Below are 18252 nucleotides of genomic sequence, written 5' to 3' on the forward strand. Positions count from 1 at the left end.
ATATATGATTTCTTGCTAAAGTAATGATCTTTGCTTAAAATTTCTTAACTCTCATATGAACCCTAATTTGATTTGAGTTCCTCTTTTGATTATGAATTTTAGTGCATTTTTTGAAAAATTTGATATAATCCTTATATGAAAATCTCTCACATCTAAAAATCTTTGTTAAATCCTAAAGTAGTTCTTGTTAATGATAACTTATAAGAACTCCTAAAAGTTTTTCAATGTTTCTTTTTTGAAAAAATTGTTTATGATAAACCATTAGGAAAGATTTTTTAAAAGGAATTTCTCACACTACATAGAGTGCATAGTTCATCTTTTGCATCCTTTTGGTATAAATGATTTCATTTTTCATCTTTATAAACTTGTTGGTTTGTATTTTTCATAAGGTTTCGAAACCTCTTAATAATATCTTTTAAAAATGCCTACATTGACACCTCAATTGCAATTGTTAAAGTTTGTTGGTTTCGAAACTTGTTGGTTTGTCCTCAATTGCAATTGTTAAAGTTTGAGAATTTCAAGCATTGCTCTTTTTATAAAGTGCATACTTGCTCACTTTTGTGTATTTTTTGTGTTTTGTGCACATTTGTTTCTCAAATATTTGCGCTTGTATGCATTCCCTCTTTTTTATGAAATACATGCCTTAGTGCATGTTTGTTTACACCTTGGTGTGTATTTGTTCAAGTATTGTATGAGTGCCTTCGTGCACATCTTTTATAAAGCCTTTTGTGCTCACATGTGTATTGTTTCTTCGTAGACATTTTTGCATTATGGAGCCTTTATGCACATTTATTTTTGTGAAAAATATAATGAATTTAGATATTGAGTCCTTTTTAAATCATTGTAAGTGCTTTTAGCACTTTGAATGTTTCCGCATATCTCATCACAATCAAAGGTTTTTTAAAAATTGTTGTATGGGATTTAATCCCAAATTTATAAATTTTCAAGTGTTTTAAATATTCATTCCTTGAGTATTGTGTTAAAGCCTTCTTTGTGAACCATTACGGTTCTTATGATTTCTTTGATTAAAAGCTTGATTGTCTTGATGAATTCTTTATGTTGTTGTGTTTATTGCTTAATAAGTCCTTTTTGGTATAAATGACTTGTTTGAAGATTAAGCATAATTTGTGTTTATGCAAAATTGTTGTTATAAAGCACATTATTGATTATTGGACCTTTTGATTCAATTTTTTAATCGGTCCTCTTTTCTTTGAAAAATGATTCCTTAAGTGTTTATTGCCTTTTTGTGGCATTTATATTTGTCCATCACATGTCATTTAATGCATCTTTTATTTGGCCTTATTATTGTTATATTAGAGATGTTTGTTGAGGTGAGTTATGGGCACCTCGTGTTATATCATTTTAGTTTGTCCACCTTCCATATTATAGATGGTTGTTGAGGTGAGTTATGACCACCTTGGGACTCTAAAATGGTTTGTTGTATGATCTCTAATTATGAGTGTGTCACTCATTTTTTCTCTTGTGGCCATTGATATTATGGATGCTTCTATGTAAATGTGATGGACATATGGTGTTTTAAAACCTTAAATGTTTTAAGGTATATTAAAAATCAAGGGTTTTGGGATTATTGCCCAACCTTTTCTTGTTTATGAATCTTATGAGTGCATTTGCACATTTATGATTTTGTGTTGTGATTTTGCACAAGTATTCTAAGTGTTCTTGGTGTGTGTATGTTCACACATTTGTTCTCAAGAATTTTATTTTATCGATTATAGTATCTTGTTGAAGATATTTTTTACATGCATGTTATTGTTATGAGAATTCATTTTAAAAGGAGTATTGTTTTATTCGAGGTTTATTTTCATTACAAGTTTATTGCCTTAAAAGTCTTTTCCTTTTATGCCCATTATCTAAGTGTCATCATATGTAGACAAGAATTACACCTTCGTGTGTTTTTAGCCCTTTGTTGGCTTTTGCTCTCTTGGTCTAGTAGCTGAACACACTTGTCTTGAGTGTTTTTATATGTAGACAAGGCACGTTGATTCACACCATGGTGTGTGATTTTTAGCCTATGTTGGCGTTTGTATCCTTGTTCTAGTCGCTTAAGATGTATGCCCATGGTTGGCTTATTTCACTCATTTCAAGTGCTATCATATGTAGACAAGAGATGTATTATGTTTTAGCCCATGGTTGGCTTATTACTCTTGTTCTAGTAGCTGAACATACTTGGTTTTAAGTGTATTTTTTTTACGTAGACAAAAGATACTTTTTAGTCCATGTTGGCATGTATTCTCTTGTTCTTGTCGTAGATGCACTTATTTCAAGTATTATTATATGTAGACAAAAGGTTCTTTTACACACCTTTGTGTGTGTCTTTGGCCTTTAATGGCTTTATATTCTTGATCTAGTAGCTTATACACTTGATTTATGGGTTTTGGAGGACTAATGAGGAAGATGTTTGTAATGGATAAACTATTGTTGAAATTTGCAAAATTTCATTCATGACTTGTGTTTTTCAAGCAAATCATATTTTTGATATGCATATCAAGTTGATTTCGTAGCATTTAATCTATATATTAAGTGCTTATGGTTTTTTGCCACCCTTATATGCAAAATGTGTATTAAGTATGTCTTTCATAAATGATTTTAAAACCTTGTGAACTCTTGGGTTTATTTTGCCTAAAGTATGCTTGGAGACTTTGTTTCTCTTGTTTGGCACTTCATTACATGTTTGAAGCATGTTCATTAATGAGTTCTTTGAGTATTAATTCATTTCATGATAAGTATATGCATATGCTCTTTATAGCCTTTTTGAGCCCTCATTCAATAATGTTTATGTATATCATGCATCTTCGTAGGCTTATTGTGGTGTCCCTTAGTGGACCATTTTGTTATTCCCCATTATGGGGTTATATTTGTCCAACGTTGGACCTTATGAATGCATCATGCATTCTTGCAATTTATTTCTGCATAATTTGCTTCCGCTCATTTTGTTTTAAACATGATATATGATTTTGAAACTTTGGTGTCATTTTTGCATAATTTGCATCTCTTCTAACCTGTGCTAGTCAGAAATGTTCCATTTGAATAAAAGTACAAAGATTTGTTTTACTTGTTTCTTTGTTGTTATTTCACAGGATCTTGGAGATAGGACAAAGAGAAGTACCCTGGATAGTTCGGGAAATTTGAAGACAATAGGAGGAAGGCCTTTTCAAGTTCCATTGCATTCTTGCCGGAGCCTCTTGGAGTCTTGCCCTTTGTTCAATCTTTTCGTTTCCCCGCAAAGATTGAGGGGGGGTGTTAAAATATGTTGATCCTTAAATGTACATATATATATTTATATATATATATATATATAAAGATACGTATACATATATATATATATATGTATACATATCTCTATTTATATATATATATATAAATATATATTTTATCTTCCTAAAATACCCTCAAGGGTATTCTTGTAAATTAGCATTTTACGCACATTCCAATTGGAATATGCATTGGAATTTTTGTTTTATTTTTATTTTTGTTTTTTATATTTTTGGATTTCGTACCACATTGGGGGCCTCCCAAAAGTGACGTTGGGATCCCCCAACGGTCACAAATGTGACCGTTGGGGGCTCTCCAACGTCCCCTTTGGGAGCCCCCAAGGTGGTCCCTTTTCATGCTTATAAATAGGGGTTTTCCCCTTTGTATTTTGTATTCTTGAGGGAGCTTATGCTCCATTGTAATGGGGTTTTTACCTCTTCTCCATTATTCTTCAATGATATGCAACTTATGACTTTATGTCATATTTTTCCCTTTTTATGGGTTTTATGTGTTAGCACATTATGTGCTTATGTTGTTTCCCTTTAATGGGTATATTTGCACTCCACGTGCATAAGTATGGGTTCATTATTGAACCCAATGTATTCCAAGTCACTTTCTAACAATGAATGCTAATAATTTTCTTCTTCATCATCAAATGCATCATTAGAAAGAATACTGGGCTCAGCTAAATCCATGTTTGTTACGTTGAATTCATGTTCTCCCTCGAAGTCACACTTTTTTGGGTTTACATCCCAAAATTTGGATGTTCCTTGTCTGCATTATAAACCCAATTTGAAAATGATAAATACAATACAAGTATATTTAAATGAAAACTAAGAAATAATCAAATAACTAAGAGAGCAAATTAGTACCTGTATTCATCATTGCTTCGCGAAAGTAATCGAAGATTTGAATGAACATATACTAAATCCTCTGCACGCATGCTGGTGAGTTTGTTTCTCTTCATGTTGTGGATTTGAGAATATGTGCTCCAATTTCTTTCACAACAAGATGAACTAGCAGGCTGCGATAGCAATATTAATGCAAGACGTTGCAGAAGAGGTGTTTCTGATCCAAATGTTGACTACCATGTGATAGGATCTATATTATCTTCTTCTCTCGCGAATAATGCCGGTGCATATAATCTCGAAGATGAATTTTTTTCAAACTCTTGTGTGACTTGATGTAGATGATATGCTTCTGGAAAAAGTCTTGTCATACACATATTTCTATGTCTTGATAGCTCTGGGTCTAAATTTGGAGGGACACAACCAATACCACCAGCCCGCCACTTATTTGCATAATATTTTGGATTAAGAGAATGTGCCATGCAATGCAAATGAGTGTTGCTCTTATCCCATCTTATGACTAAAATTGAATGAATATGATTAAAAAAATCTGAATCATCCAATGCAGGATTTTTTTCTTCATGCATGAAAACTATAGCTTGTATTTTTTCAATCATATTATCCCACATTTCATAAACTCTGTGAAGCATGGCTCATCCTTATCAACTTCTCTTAACATTTCCCAAATAGGTTGCGTAAATTGAAGGAAGTATATCAATCTGTCCCCAAACTCATCATCAAGAATGAATTTCTTGAGCCTTCATATCATTAACAGCACGATAGAATGTCCAATTTTCATCAGTCATCATGTTAATCAAAGCATTCTTCACTCTTTTAATCCTCTTCATCATCACAATGATGGACGCAAAACGTGTTTCAGCGACCTTCAACAATTTCAAATCAGAATGCCTATTAAATATAGCATTAGCACGATGGTGGTTAACAACAAAATTCCTAATGCTTTTGACATTTCTTTCTAAATCTTCAATCCATGAAAATAAAACATATGTTTGTGAATTTTCTTCTTCTTTGGGGTTGCATATGCTCTTTAGGGCTAGATTTAAGCCCTGTGCTACATAGGGAGTCCAAAAAATATGAGGGTACTCACTCTCCAAACTCAACGCTGCACTTTTACAAATTGGAGCGTTGTCTGTAATGATTTGTACCACTTTCTGATCACCCACTTCTTTTATCACTTCTATAAACAATCCCTTTAAATGCTCTGCATTTTATATTCCCCAGATGCATCAACTGCTTTCAAGAATATTGGGCCACTAAGCAAATAAGTAATGAAATTGATTAATGGACGCCTTTGAATATCTGTTCATCCATCAGACACAATGGAAACTCCATTTTGCTCCCATGAATATTTTTTAATTTCTAGCAACCTCTCCACATTTGCCCTCTCTTCTGCAAGAAGTGTGGTTCTTATTTTTTCTGAACTTGGAGGCACATAACCACTTAAATTACAATTTGCCAAGGATGTTACTAAATCCTTCTAATAAGGATTTCTAGCCGCATTAAATGGGAGTGAACCAGAATAAAAATACCTCCCAACTTTTCTATCCAATTCTTCTCTTCCATATGTATTGAATGCTGCTTGTATCGTTCCTCTACCTCCTACATTGACTTTTTTTTTTCAGCATCTTCTTGGTGGCTTGCAAATGGCACACTGACTGCAGAAGAATCGGCCATTGCCTTTCTCTTCTCATATTCTTCTTGTATTGTCTTCGCATTGCCTCATCAACTTTTCTGCAAACTGAAATGCCATGTCCTGGTATCTTCAACAAATGAGCCTTCACTCTTGTGTAAGACCCAACAAAATCTCTTTCGCAGATCTTGCATCGAAATCTCTTGTTTCCACCACCTCCTTCTCTAGTTTTTGCAAGTTTATCTACATGTACCCATAGTAGCCCCACATCATCAATCCCACTGCAACTATCAGCAAAACTAGCAGCAGAACTCACATGATGGGATGAGGATGACACAAGTCCTTTCCCTTTATTCGTCATTTTTATCCTGAAAACACAAAAAAAATACATTACAATTTTCAAATCAATTCGAAAACACAGGGAGAAGGGGGGGCTCAGCCCCTCCCCTGTCAACCCAACAAGAGAGCGAGAGCGTGGGGGGCTCGGTCCCTCCCCTGCTGAAAACAGAGGGAGCAGGGGGGGGGGGGCTCAGCCCCTACCCTGCCGACCCCCAAAAAAAAAAAACAGATGGGGGAGGGGCTCGACCCCTCCCCTGTTGACCCCCCCCCCCCCCAAAAAAAAAAAAAAAAAAAAACAGATGAGGGAGGGGCTCGACCCCTCCCCTGTCGACCCCAAAAAAAAAACAGATGGGGGAGGGGCTCGACCCCTCCCCTGTCGACCCAAAAAAAAAAAAAACAGATGGGGGAGGGGCTCGACCCCTCCCCTGTCGACCCAAAAAAAAATAGATGGGGGAGGGGCTCGGCCCCTCCCCGGTCGACCCAAAAAAAAAAACAGATGGGGGAGGGGCTCGGCCCCTGCCCTGTCGACCCAAAAAAAAAAAAACAGATGGGGGAGGGGCTCAACCCCTCCCCTGTCGACCCCCCCCCCCCCCCAAAAAAAAAAAAAAAAACAGATGGGGGAGGGGCTCGGCCCCTCCCCTGTCAACCAAAAAAAAAACCCTCCTGTGCTGAAAAACGAGGGAGCAGGGGGGGCTCAGCCCCTCCCCTGCTGACCCAACAAGAGACCGAGAGAGGGGGGGGGGGTGCTCGGCCCCTCCCCTGCCGACCCAAGAAGAGAGTGAGAGAGGGTACATACCTGCGAAAGGAGAGGAGGAGCCGAGAGGAGGAGCTGGGGCAGCGATGGGAGAGAGCTCGAGCTCAGGGGGAGAGAGAGGAGAGATTAGGGCAAAAATTTTTTTTGCCCTAATCCTCCTTTTCATCGGGGATTTTTTTTTTAACGCCCAAATCGTGGACAAAAATGACCCTGAGTGCGTTGACCGCACCCAGGGTCGTGTTGATCGCACCCGGTGCCGCACGCGCACCCGCGTCGCGTCGACGCGGGTGCGGCATCTGTTTTGCCGAGTCCCTGTGACATAGCCTAACAGTTTTCCATAAAGTGGTGACAAAACATATAACTTGTACAAATATCAACCTCTTTCAACTTATTGTCAGCTTCTTTTAGATATAAATATATGCCACAGGGATTCGGCCAACCAGGTGCCGCACCCACATCGACGCGATGCGGGTGCGCGTTTCGGTGCAGCACCCAGTGCGGTCAAACCATGGTTGCCAGTTGAGGAAGCGGGAACGGGAAGCGATACGGGAAGCGGGAGCGGGAAGCGAGGCACTTTCAAAATTTTAGGAAGCGGGGAAGCGTGGGACCACTTAGGAGCGATTCGGGAAGTGTCTCGGAAGCGACCTAGGAAGCGTCTCAGAAGCGACCTAGGAAGCGTCTCGGAAGCGAGGGGGAAGCAAAAAAAATAAAAATAAAAAATTAAAAATAAAAAATACAAAAAATTGAAAAAACAGGAGAAGCGTGGGGGAAGCGTGATGGGAAGCGCGCTTCCCATTAAAGGGAAGCGCGTCCCCCATTAAAGGGAAACTCGTCCCCCATTAAAGGGAAACTCGTCCCCCATTAAAGGGAAGCGCGTATCCCCAAAAAGGGGGACGCTTCCCCCCACGCTTCGGAAGCGCGACGTTTTGCGCTTCCGAAGCGCGCTTTGGGGAAGCGCGCTTCCCCTTTTAGCTAGGCGCTTCCGGTAACCCTGGGTCAAACTGACCTTGGGTGCGGTCAATGCACCCAGGGTCATAAATTTCCAAATTTTGGACTTAAAAAAAAGCTTGATGAAATGGGTTGAGAGGAGGATTATGGCAAAAAAAATTTGCCCACTCCTCCCAACCCTGACGTTGCGACCCATCTCTTGACCTTGACGCAGCGACGACTACGAGCTATCACCGTCCGACGTTGTCTCCTCTCGGTCTGCAACCCAGGTACGCATTCTCTCTCTCTCTCTCTCTCATTCTCTCCTTCAATCTCTCTCTCTCTCTCAATCTCTCTTCTCGGCTACCTCTCTTTCTCTCTCAATCTCTTTCCCCTTTTCCCTTTGTTACTGCGTTTTCTCTCTCAACTCAATCTCTTTTCTCTTTCTCCTGTGTTACTGTGTACCTCTCTCTCTCTCTCTCTCAATCTCGGCTAAACACCGTGGTTGCCCATTTTTGGAAAAATATTTACCCATTTTAGGGAAAACTCAGTTCAGTTTGTTAAGAGTTGATCACGAGCTGACTCGTTTTCTCAAAAAACTATCTTTTAAGAGTTTTTACATGTAAAACCTATGTAATATAAACATTATACATAATATACATTTAAAATATAATATATTTATGTGTAATATATATAGCCGAGCCGAGCTTTCCTAGTTCATACTTGGCCTTACGGCCCTTACCTAAACATGCTGGCTGGCTCAGCTCACCGAACCTAATTAATGAGCCGAATTGAGTTTTCACAAGCCCAGCAAAGCCGAACTTAGTTTTCCCTATGACATGTGGTTGCTTATGCTAATGACTAATGTGTATTATTTGTTGATGACTTGATATTGAGTAATTTGATTGTTATTACTGATTTTGTTACTTAAAATTTGGTTGAATGCTCATATTTTTATTAGTTATTAGTTAAAAATTATATATATATATATATAATATAATATATATACCCTCCTGCACCCCCTCACCCCCGCACCCAAGTTTTCTTAAAGTGCCACACCCGCACCTATGTGACATAGATATAAATCTATTTGATTCAAAAGAGAAGAACTCGATTATACTTACATACTATGTAGCATGTAATATTTGTTTAATGTGGGAGCATCAGGATTCTTCCACACTAGCACACAAGTATTGGCATCTATATGGGTATTCTGGGCATTTTGAAGCAAAGATGTTATATAGGAATCATAATATATAATGACAACTTTATAGTTACTTCTGATTCTGACATGTTAGAAGTCAACTTTTTTTAGATTGTTTGTGTTCATTTTATATACAGCTTTTCTGTTATGTTACTATTCTCATGTTGGAAATTGTTAGCATTCCTAGGTCGATAGAAAATATTAATATCCTTTAGGTTTTCCTGTGCAATGCAATGCAGGTAACACTATTCCATTTTGAGGATAAGCCTCGACTTGGTGTAGAAAGAGTTATAGCCTCGCTTAGAGATCAAGCAAGGCTTCGCTTGATGATCCTAACAGGTGACCATGCTTCAAGTGCATGGAGAGTTGCAAAGTCTGTAGGTATCGATGAGGTCTACAGCAGTTTGCAGCCAGAAGATAAGCTCAATCAAGTTAAAGCCATCTCAAGGGATAGTGGTGAGAAACCTCTCCCTTGGAGCTATTATTATGATTCTTCACAGCAGTTCTCTCACAATTTTCCTATTCTGCTTAAGGCAAGAATTGCCTAAAATGGTGATTCTACCAAATTATGAGGAAGTCTGGCATCTTTATCTTCTCTGTATATTCACATGCGTGCACACACAGTGTGTGTGCTGATTATATTCACATCAGCATGTTGTTTACGTGTGTGCATTCTTATTTGAGCATTGTTAACTTTCCATCTTTTGGGGATCTGATTATTTTCATATGCCATACTTCCAAAACACATAGTTAAGGTAGTAGAAAACTGTGAGAGAAAATTCTAATCTGCATGTTTACATAACATCTGCCTATTATTCAAAAAATTTAACATGGACAATATAGTTATAGATCAAATCTCATCCTTTTCTCTTCATTTGAATATGAACTGAATGCTACTTGGCAGGCTTGGGGTTAATTTGATCATGAGAAGAGTTGCAAGGAAATGGGTATGGTTCTTATTGATCAAAACTAATGATATCCATTATCATGACCAAAATGGAGGACACACTATATATATATATATATATATATATATATATATATATAGAGAGAGAGAGAGAGAGAGAGAGAGAGAGAGAGAGAGAGAGAGAGAGAGAGAGTCACTAGAATATGAGAACTAGAAATATGGGCATTTCCAACGCCTTTTTTGCAAATCCAACCATGTAGATGTGCTCGTCATGGTGAATTGGCAAGGAATCAACTCTTGGATCTTGTATTTTCGATAAAAAATGCGATTTTTGAATGCTTGAATATTTATGAAGATTATGAGTCGTTGATTTTAAAGCCTCAAAAAATTCTCATTTATGCATCATAATCGGATGATTCAAGAGCTGGTCTTTATAAAACCAAGCATGTAGATCACATCCTTATGGTTAGATTTAAGAGAAAAGAACAAAAAATCCATGAAAATTGCAGTTCACACGGTAGTTCTCGTATTCTAGTAACTATATATATATAGTTTCTGCAGAGGATATATGTTTGAAGTTGTTTTGTAGGGATAGGAGCTTTCCAATGAGTAAATAAGCATTTTTGTTATGGATGGTTAAACCAAAAAAATTACTAAACTGAATGTTATAGCAAATGAATGCTTGATTTTTTTATACTTTGTCACCCATCTTATTTATCATAAAAAATCAGAATTTCTAAGCAATCTAAAATGCATGAAACAGATGGAGGTCTGATAATGGTAGGTGATGGCATTAATGATGCACCTGCCCTGGCTGCTGCGACAGTGGGAATTGTGCTTGCACAGCGTGCAAGTGCTACTGCTGTAGCTGTTGCAGATGTGCTCCTATTACAGGACAATATATCTGGTGTGCCTTTTGTCATTGCCAAAGCCCGCCAAACCACACTATTGGTATCATTTTTCTTTGCTTTTTGGTTATCTTTTGTTTCTCTGTTGATCTCCATTAATGTCTACAAATGATGAATACTGCAGGTGAAGCAAAGTGTTGTACTTGCACTATCATGCATTATTTTAGCTTCTCTTCCTTCTGTTCTGGGGTTTCTGCCATTGTGGTTGACGGTATGTGTGAATTTTTCTCATTAGATACACATGGGCCTCTTGAGTGTTTGGCCATATGGTTCCAATGAATTATGCCAAGAACTGCATCTTCATATTATGCATGCATAGATTCTGGACTCAGAAAACCTAAAATTGGACAAGCATTTTTGGGTATGTCCATGCAACTTCACTGGCATATAATTGTCACTTGGCCGTTCCCTAAATTCCTAGACTGATTTTCAGATTGACTAAGTCCACTCAGATTAGCCATTCAAATTTATCTTGCTTCATTTTTTAAATTGATATACTTCTAATCTTAATGATAATTGAAGGAATGTTGTTGAATGCTTGCGAATTCTCTTAAGGTGCTGCTTTTGCTTTGTTGAAGTGTTTGAATCAAATAAGTGATTGAATTGCTTATTTTGCTAAGTTGCTTGCTTGCTACCACAGTTTACTTTTGGACCTTTTAGTGTTCTACTATTTTCCAGCGTTTGTCTATAGTATTGTTTAGAAAAGTTATAGCTGCAAGTGGAACATGCAATAATTGTACCTTTTGCTTATGGTTTGTTTATAAAGTTGCGTTGTAGCATATGTTATTATCATCATCATCTTACCTATCAATGTCACCGGAAAAGTAGCATCATGTTTGCGTGACCTTTCAAGAAATACATCAGATTAGTGCCTCTCTCTCTCTCTCTTCCTATATATATCTGCTAAATATGGCACGGTCCTAAATGAAACATTTTATTGGATTTCTGGTATTTTTTTCAAAATTTTAACCATACAGATGTGTTCAGCACGATTGATTGATTAACTAGAAATTGACACTTGGATCATGCATTTTGGATTAAAAAAATGGTATTTGAAGCCTCAGAAATTCATGAAAATTGTAGACCTTTGATTTTTGAAACCTTATAAAAACATACTATACCCAGAATATCATATTGTAATCCATAAAAGTGTCTATTCACATACTCTGGGGCAGACGTTAGTGCCCAATTAGTGTCTTAGTTTTACCATGAATATCATACTATACCCAGAACTTTCCGTACATGAAAGTTGGGTACGCCCATTCATTGGGGGGTGGGCAGACACTATCTTCCACTAAACCCGAGTATGACTTAGGAATCGTGGTTTCATCTAACACACCCCCTTCCAATATACGCGGATGCCCGTTTTGGTTGGGTATTGAGAAAGAATGTTGAAAACTTACTTGAACGTGGGCTTGGCATGGGATATTAGATGCATGTGTGATTCAACTGGCGCATGCCAATGGTATAAGCAATAGCCAATAGGGAATGGGCTTGTGGATCTCATGGATTTCATTGCATAGCAATCCCACCAGGAAAATCAGGGAAACTATCTGCCCCTTGAGATCACAAGTCGGTGTGCTGGGACCGACCGTCACTGTGTTCATTCCATAGCAATCCCACCAGAAGAATCAGGTAAACTATTTGCCCCTTGAGATCACAAGTCGGTGAGCCAGTACTCTTGTGTTAGGCTGTGTGGGGGACTGGGTCCTCCCATTACCACAGAGATGAGGAAGAAAAACGAGTGGGATCAAATGCCCTAGCTCTCTCTGAAAAAAGTTGAACTCTCTTTTTTGTCAGGAATGTCACTTGACAAGGAAAAGGCCTAGGGGGTGCTATTGGCATTTCTGTTTGTTAGCTTGGACTCGCCTGATCCTACAACACTGGGATTTGGATTTCCGTCTTGGGCTTGTGTACTATACCCATTGCTCTAATCCTCCTCGGGAAAGCCCCTCCAATGAGGACAAAAAGATTGCGCTGACAGTGGTTTATTTTTTTAGTCGGTCGAGTTTCCATGTATCTTCCCATCATGCAGACGGGATGATGCTGAATTACCTCTTTCACCCAGGAGCTCAAATGCGAGACAACACTCCGAAGAGTGGGGCAGGTCAGAGGACTAAACAATGGGAGAACCAATGCCTCTAGGGTTCCGCTGTGATATTGGGTTCAATCAGTCATTGACGGTTTGTTATAGACCTTGTGGAGTCAAGTGTAGACCACTTGCCCACTCACCAGGCACAGGTACAGGTACATGTAATACACATATTTCTTACACCTCCATGATCGACCTTTCCATACCAGTTTCTGCCTTCCATGCGATCTCCTATCCCTAGATCTTTTTCATGGGATTCGATGCCGAACGTTATTATTTATTTTTTATCTCTCTGTCCTAGCGAAGAATACGAGCAGTAGCGGACAGACTGCCGACTCGATTTCAGATTCTCTTCCTTCAAAAGTGGATAAAAAAAACCTTTCGAACGAACCTTCTTCTTTTCCTCAAGTGGTGGGGATTGTCTGCCAGACATAGACAGAAGAAGGGAAGTCGAGTTCCTTGCTGCAAGCTGACCCACTAATGGAAGTTGTTGGTGAAGTGATTTTTTTTCCTTCCCGCGAACACCCCTAAACCGATGGACTTATCCGAGAAATGAGATTGGTTAGCTTCTCCCTCCCAATATCGGTTCATTGACCTCCATAGAAGGCATCAAAATCTTTGAGCCATTGCCTTACAACCCTTTGTTCCCAAAAAACAGATTTGATTCCTCTTCCATCGAATAAAAGCATTTGATCGGAGAAAGCCGATAGAATTGGATGGTATTTCATTCTCTATCATGATGATGGGCACATTGGTCCTCTTCGTGGTGATTCTAGAATACTTTGAATCCAGTTTGCATACCTGCCCATCAAGGATTCTTAGTAAGGTATTGACATAGGTTGTCCCTCTCTCTGCTGCGGATACAACATGACTTTCCTCCCTTGGCTCATGGAACTCATCGAAGACCCACAGATCATAGTAGTTGTGGGCTCCTGGCGAAGTCGTTTCTTCTAGAGCTGGGGAAGTATATATGGAGTACGCCGGACAAGAAGGGTATAAGCAGTGTTTTCTGCATACTGGGTTCTCCATAAAGGAATAGCTGGCGTGTCCTGATAGGCCTCGAATGATAAAAGCGTCATCCCTCGTGGTTTTATGATCAAATCCTCCAAGAATTAATTCTTATAAAACAAGCATATAGATTACATTTGTAGAGTCAGAATTTTGAAAAAAACACAGGAAATCTGATAAAATGTTTCATTTAGCACTGTGCCATATTTAGCATGGATCATATATATATATATATATATATATATATATATATATATATATATATATATATATATATATATATATATATATATATATATATATATATATATAGAGAGAGAGAGAGAGAGAGAGAGAGAGAGAGAGAGAGAGAGAGAGAGAGAGGTCTGTGCAACCGAAGGAAAGCCTGAAATCTACGATTAGATGGTGTTGCTTTTCTAATGACTGATCTTTTCATTGACTGGTCTCTACATATTTGAATTTTATCATTTATTTAGTAAGCAACATGTTTTAGATTATGTTTTTTCAATATTTAGACATGTTTTTTAAAGTGCTAAAAATTAGCAGCCAACAATACTTTGTAGTTTACAATTTTAAATGCATTGTGACCCATTGATTTTTCACGTTTTGAAAAACATGTCTAGATCTCTTAAAATCTTCATGTAAAGAATATTTCTTACAAAATAAATTATAAAGAATAAATATATAAGAACCAATCGATGAAACACTAACATTGGAGAAGGAGAGTCGTTCAATCCAAGGTTGTAAGTATCGTATTGTTACCTGTATCGGTCAGGCCCAAAGTAACACTGTATCCTAAGCAAAGTTACCGGAAGCGCCTAAGTAAAAGGGGAAGCGCGCTTCCCCGAAGCGCGCTTCGGAAGCGCGAAAGGCCGTGCTTCCGAAGCGTGATGGGAAGCGCGCTTCCCTTTTATGGGAAGCGCGCTTCCCTTTTATGGGAAACACACTTCCCATTTATGGGAAGCACGCTTCCCCCACACTTTCCCCTCGTTTCCCCCTGACTTCCCCATTTTTTCCATTTTTTTCGCTTCCCCCTCGCTTCCGGTTCGCTTCCAAGACGGTTCGTAATTTTCTTCTAAGTGGTCCCACGCTTCCCCGCTTCCTAAATTTTTGAAAGTGCCTCGCTTCCCGCTCCCGCTTGCTCGACTGGTAACTCTGATCCTAAGTCACACGGACTCAGCTAAAAGGTCGACGTACTTGCGTCGACACGCCCCGACACGGGTGCAGACACAGGTGCGGCTTCGGACACGGTCAATTAAGTGTCAGACTTGGTCAACGCACTGGGGCGAGTCTGTCCACATTTTGGAATCGGTCAACTTTGATCGAGTCTATTTTTGTCCATTTATTTTGGTAAGTTTGTGTTGTTACTTCAATATAATTACTTTTTTATTTTTGCTTTAAAATTACAATTTTATTATATATATATATAGTCGTGTCCCCGTGTCCAAATTTTTTGAAATTGCTCTGCACCCGTGTCGCACCCTTACCTGTACTCACACCCTTACCCTTACCCGCACCCACACCCACACCCGCACCCATGTGACGTAGACCGTATCTTATCGTAAATTTTTAATAAAAAATTTTCATTTTTTTTTCAAAAAATCCAAAAAATTCAATAAATTGAGAAAAAATTGACAAAAATTCTAAAAAAATCATATCACATGAAAAAATGATGAATTGCTTAAAATACAACAATAAAATCACATATGAAACATTTATGTCTCCATGAGTTACTATAAATGGCATGCATATCCCATAAGAAAATGTAAATTGTGAAATAATAAACAACACTAAGCTAACAAGTCATAATATCCACATGTTTACTTAAACAAAAACAAAATCTTCAAGTGTTTCTCAATATTTAAAACTTTTGCATAACCAAATTGTTTTAAGGTCAAACAAAAATGAAGACTTCTTCACGCAAGAAATCAAACCCTAAATCACTCTCATGTTCTTTAGGAGTGAAAACAAACCCACCTTAAGGAGTCTTCTTATATATTTCAAAGAAAGAAAAAAATGAATTGAGTGCAACATAAAATGCACTAATTGTGTATTGTAAGATACACCCTCTATCGGGGTATATCGTATGATACAGAGGTTATCGTACGATACACCCGATACGGGTGTGTATCATATCGATTAGTCCCAAAGTAACATCATACTGTATCGTACGATACTGACAACACTGGTCCAATCATTATTGGTTGTATATTTTGGGCCTTCCTCTGGTTGGATGGTCGCCCCCCCCACCCCCCACCTCTCTCTCTCTCTCTCTCTCTATATATATATATATATATATATATATATCAGGCCTTATCCTATCCTTCAGAACTGGAACCTTAGTGAAAGGCTATGCAGCTACTAGGTGGTCACTTGCTATACTACATGCACATGTATTCACACACATATATACCCATGCGTGCTTCAAGCTGTTACTAGCGACTGGTAAGTAGCTAGTAATAGTCTTGAAGAAAGCTAGCATTGCTGAACTTTTGAAAATTTGTAGTAGAAACCTGGCATATCAAGTAAAAAGTTTCTGTTTTTCTGCCTGGTGCCAATGATGGATTGACTTGCAGCTTAGTGGTCCCCTGGGTACTTTTGCAAATGTTTGCAGGTTTTGGTAGGGTTGGAGATTTTTCACATGGTAAAGCGAAATGTATAGCAAAATTTGTAATTTCCTTGTAAAATTGGCTGTAAAACGAATGAATGCATACAAAATATATGCAACACATTTGGTGCTTAATTCCAACCTAATGGGTGCATTTGATGACTCTTTACCCTGCAGGTTCTTTTGCATGAAGGTGGTACGCTTCTTGTTTGTCTGAATTCTGTTCGTGCTTTGAATGACCCCACTTGGTCATGGAGACAAGATTTGCAACAGATGTTGGATGGCCTCAAAGAATTTGTTGCTGGTTTCTTGAAGGGACCACCTGCATCAGCCAGTGTCCGTGCAGCCCAGTTGTAAATTTTCTTCCACAAATTTTAATTATAGGGCAATTTGTTGTATGGATGCACTCTTAGTGCAAACTGTTGCTCCAAGGTGTTATTTTTATCTTCTCTTGAAAATCTAGGAGAATGTAAGCTTATTAACTACAACTTATCAATTTTATCTTGTTTCAGTTTATAATTTCAAGATTGCTTGATATTCCAATATTCCAATTGAGCCATTCATTAAGACTAAAATTTTCCAGATCGTGTTCTTAAAGCTGCCTGTTTTGTTTTTTATGTTTGCAAAAGAAAAGTGGCCTCTTGTAAATTCGTTCTGTTTTGGTTTTTCAGTTTTTCTTTCGCAGATTGATATAAAAAAAGTCGCTTGTATCTTCAGTTGGTCATTCTTTGAAAACTATTTTACTTCATTCATTGGAGGGCAGATTCGTGCATCTCTCTCTCTCTCTCTCTCTCTTGTGAACCAGTTTTGCCCAAACTGCTTCTCCAACCTTTTTCCCTTGGTCATATGCAGGATCATGTTAAATGTTGTTCCTACCAGTCAGAATCTGGTCCAATTCAAGCAATCCTTGGCCCATTTCGAGATTCCTGTAGTACATGTCCAACTGTAAAGATTTTTTTACAGAAACATATTCTGATTTTTTGAGAAGAAATCGAGATTTCAAATTCATACTTCATTTATTTTATGGTTAACCAAAATAATACCTGGAGTTAGTTCCTCAAGTAACAGTTCATATTTTTACTTCAAATTTATTTGGTACTGTTTGCAACTTATTGATTCTTAAACCACAGTTAGGAGATGAATAGCTGCCACAGGTATGCATTTACCATTTTTTTGGATATAAATCTGAATTTATAAAAATTAACTGGGTTTTTGTAACCCAACTTTATCATCAGTAGCGCCATTATTTTAGAATTTGTGTTGGGTGCGTGGCCTTCAGTAGCGGTGTCAATGCTTCGGGTTTGACCTGGACCAAACCCTATAGGGTCATTGTTTGGTGATAAAGGAGGAGGTCTGATTAAAAACCGGGTCGGACACAATTACAAAGGGTCCAGTTAGTATATGGATCCAGGTATGGTTTGTGAAATTTCATACCAGACCTGGGTCTGACCCAAGTTCTGATTAAGACACATGCTTATGATTTTTCAGTATAAAAATGGTAAAAAAATATTAGTTTACGGGGTATGGATTGGGTTTGTTTCATGTAATCCTTATAGGACCAGAGTATGGTTTTTCTTATGGGGGACTCAATCGGACCTGGGTCCAAACCTGGTACCTGCACCTCAAAGTCAGATCTGGTTCTGAACCAGATCCAACCCGTTGACACCCCTAGCCTTGAACCATGAAGCATATGCTGGATCCCAATCAGGGTTCTTTTTTAGCCAGCGAGTGAT

The 18252-nt window shown here is 38.2% G+C and overlaps 1 protein-coding gene across 2 annotated transcripts in view; it reads left to right on the forward strand.

Annotated features, from left to right (window-relative positions):
* Window positions 1-17070, forward strand: part of LOC149847736 (putative cadmium/zinc-transporting ATPase HMA1, chloroplastic) — a 39473-nt gene extending 22403 nt beyond the window's left edge. Inside the window, exons 10-13 of one of the 2 annotated variants that reach the window (XM_089998337.1) lie at window positions 9236-9452; window positions 10667-10854; window positions 10936-11022; window positions 16697-17070. In XM_089998337.1, the coding sequence (XP_089854463.1) occupies window positions 9236-9452; window positions 10667-10854; window positions 10936-11022; window positions 16697-16876 (672 nt within the window). In that variant the 3' untranslated portion in view covers window positions 16877-17070. Of the gene's footprint in view, window positions 1-9211; window positions 9453-10666; window positions 10855-10935; window positions 11023-16696 lie in introns of both variants that reach the window. The other variant, XM_089998265.1, reaches the window with a different exon arrangement.
* Window positions 17071-18252: the final 1182 nt, after the last annotated feature.

Source organism: Nuphar pumila, chromosome 1 (assembly GCF_984573655.1).
Source record: "Nuphar pumila chromosome 1, dmNupPumi1.hap1.1, whole genome shotgun sequence".
NCBI classification, from domain to species: Eukaryota; Viridiplantae; Streptophyta; class Magnoliopsida; order Nymphaeales; family Nymphaeaceae; genus Nuphar; species Nuphar pumila.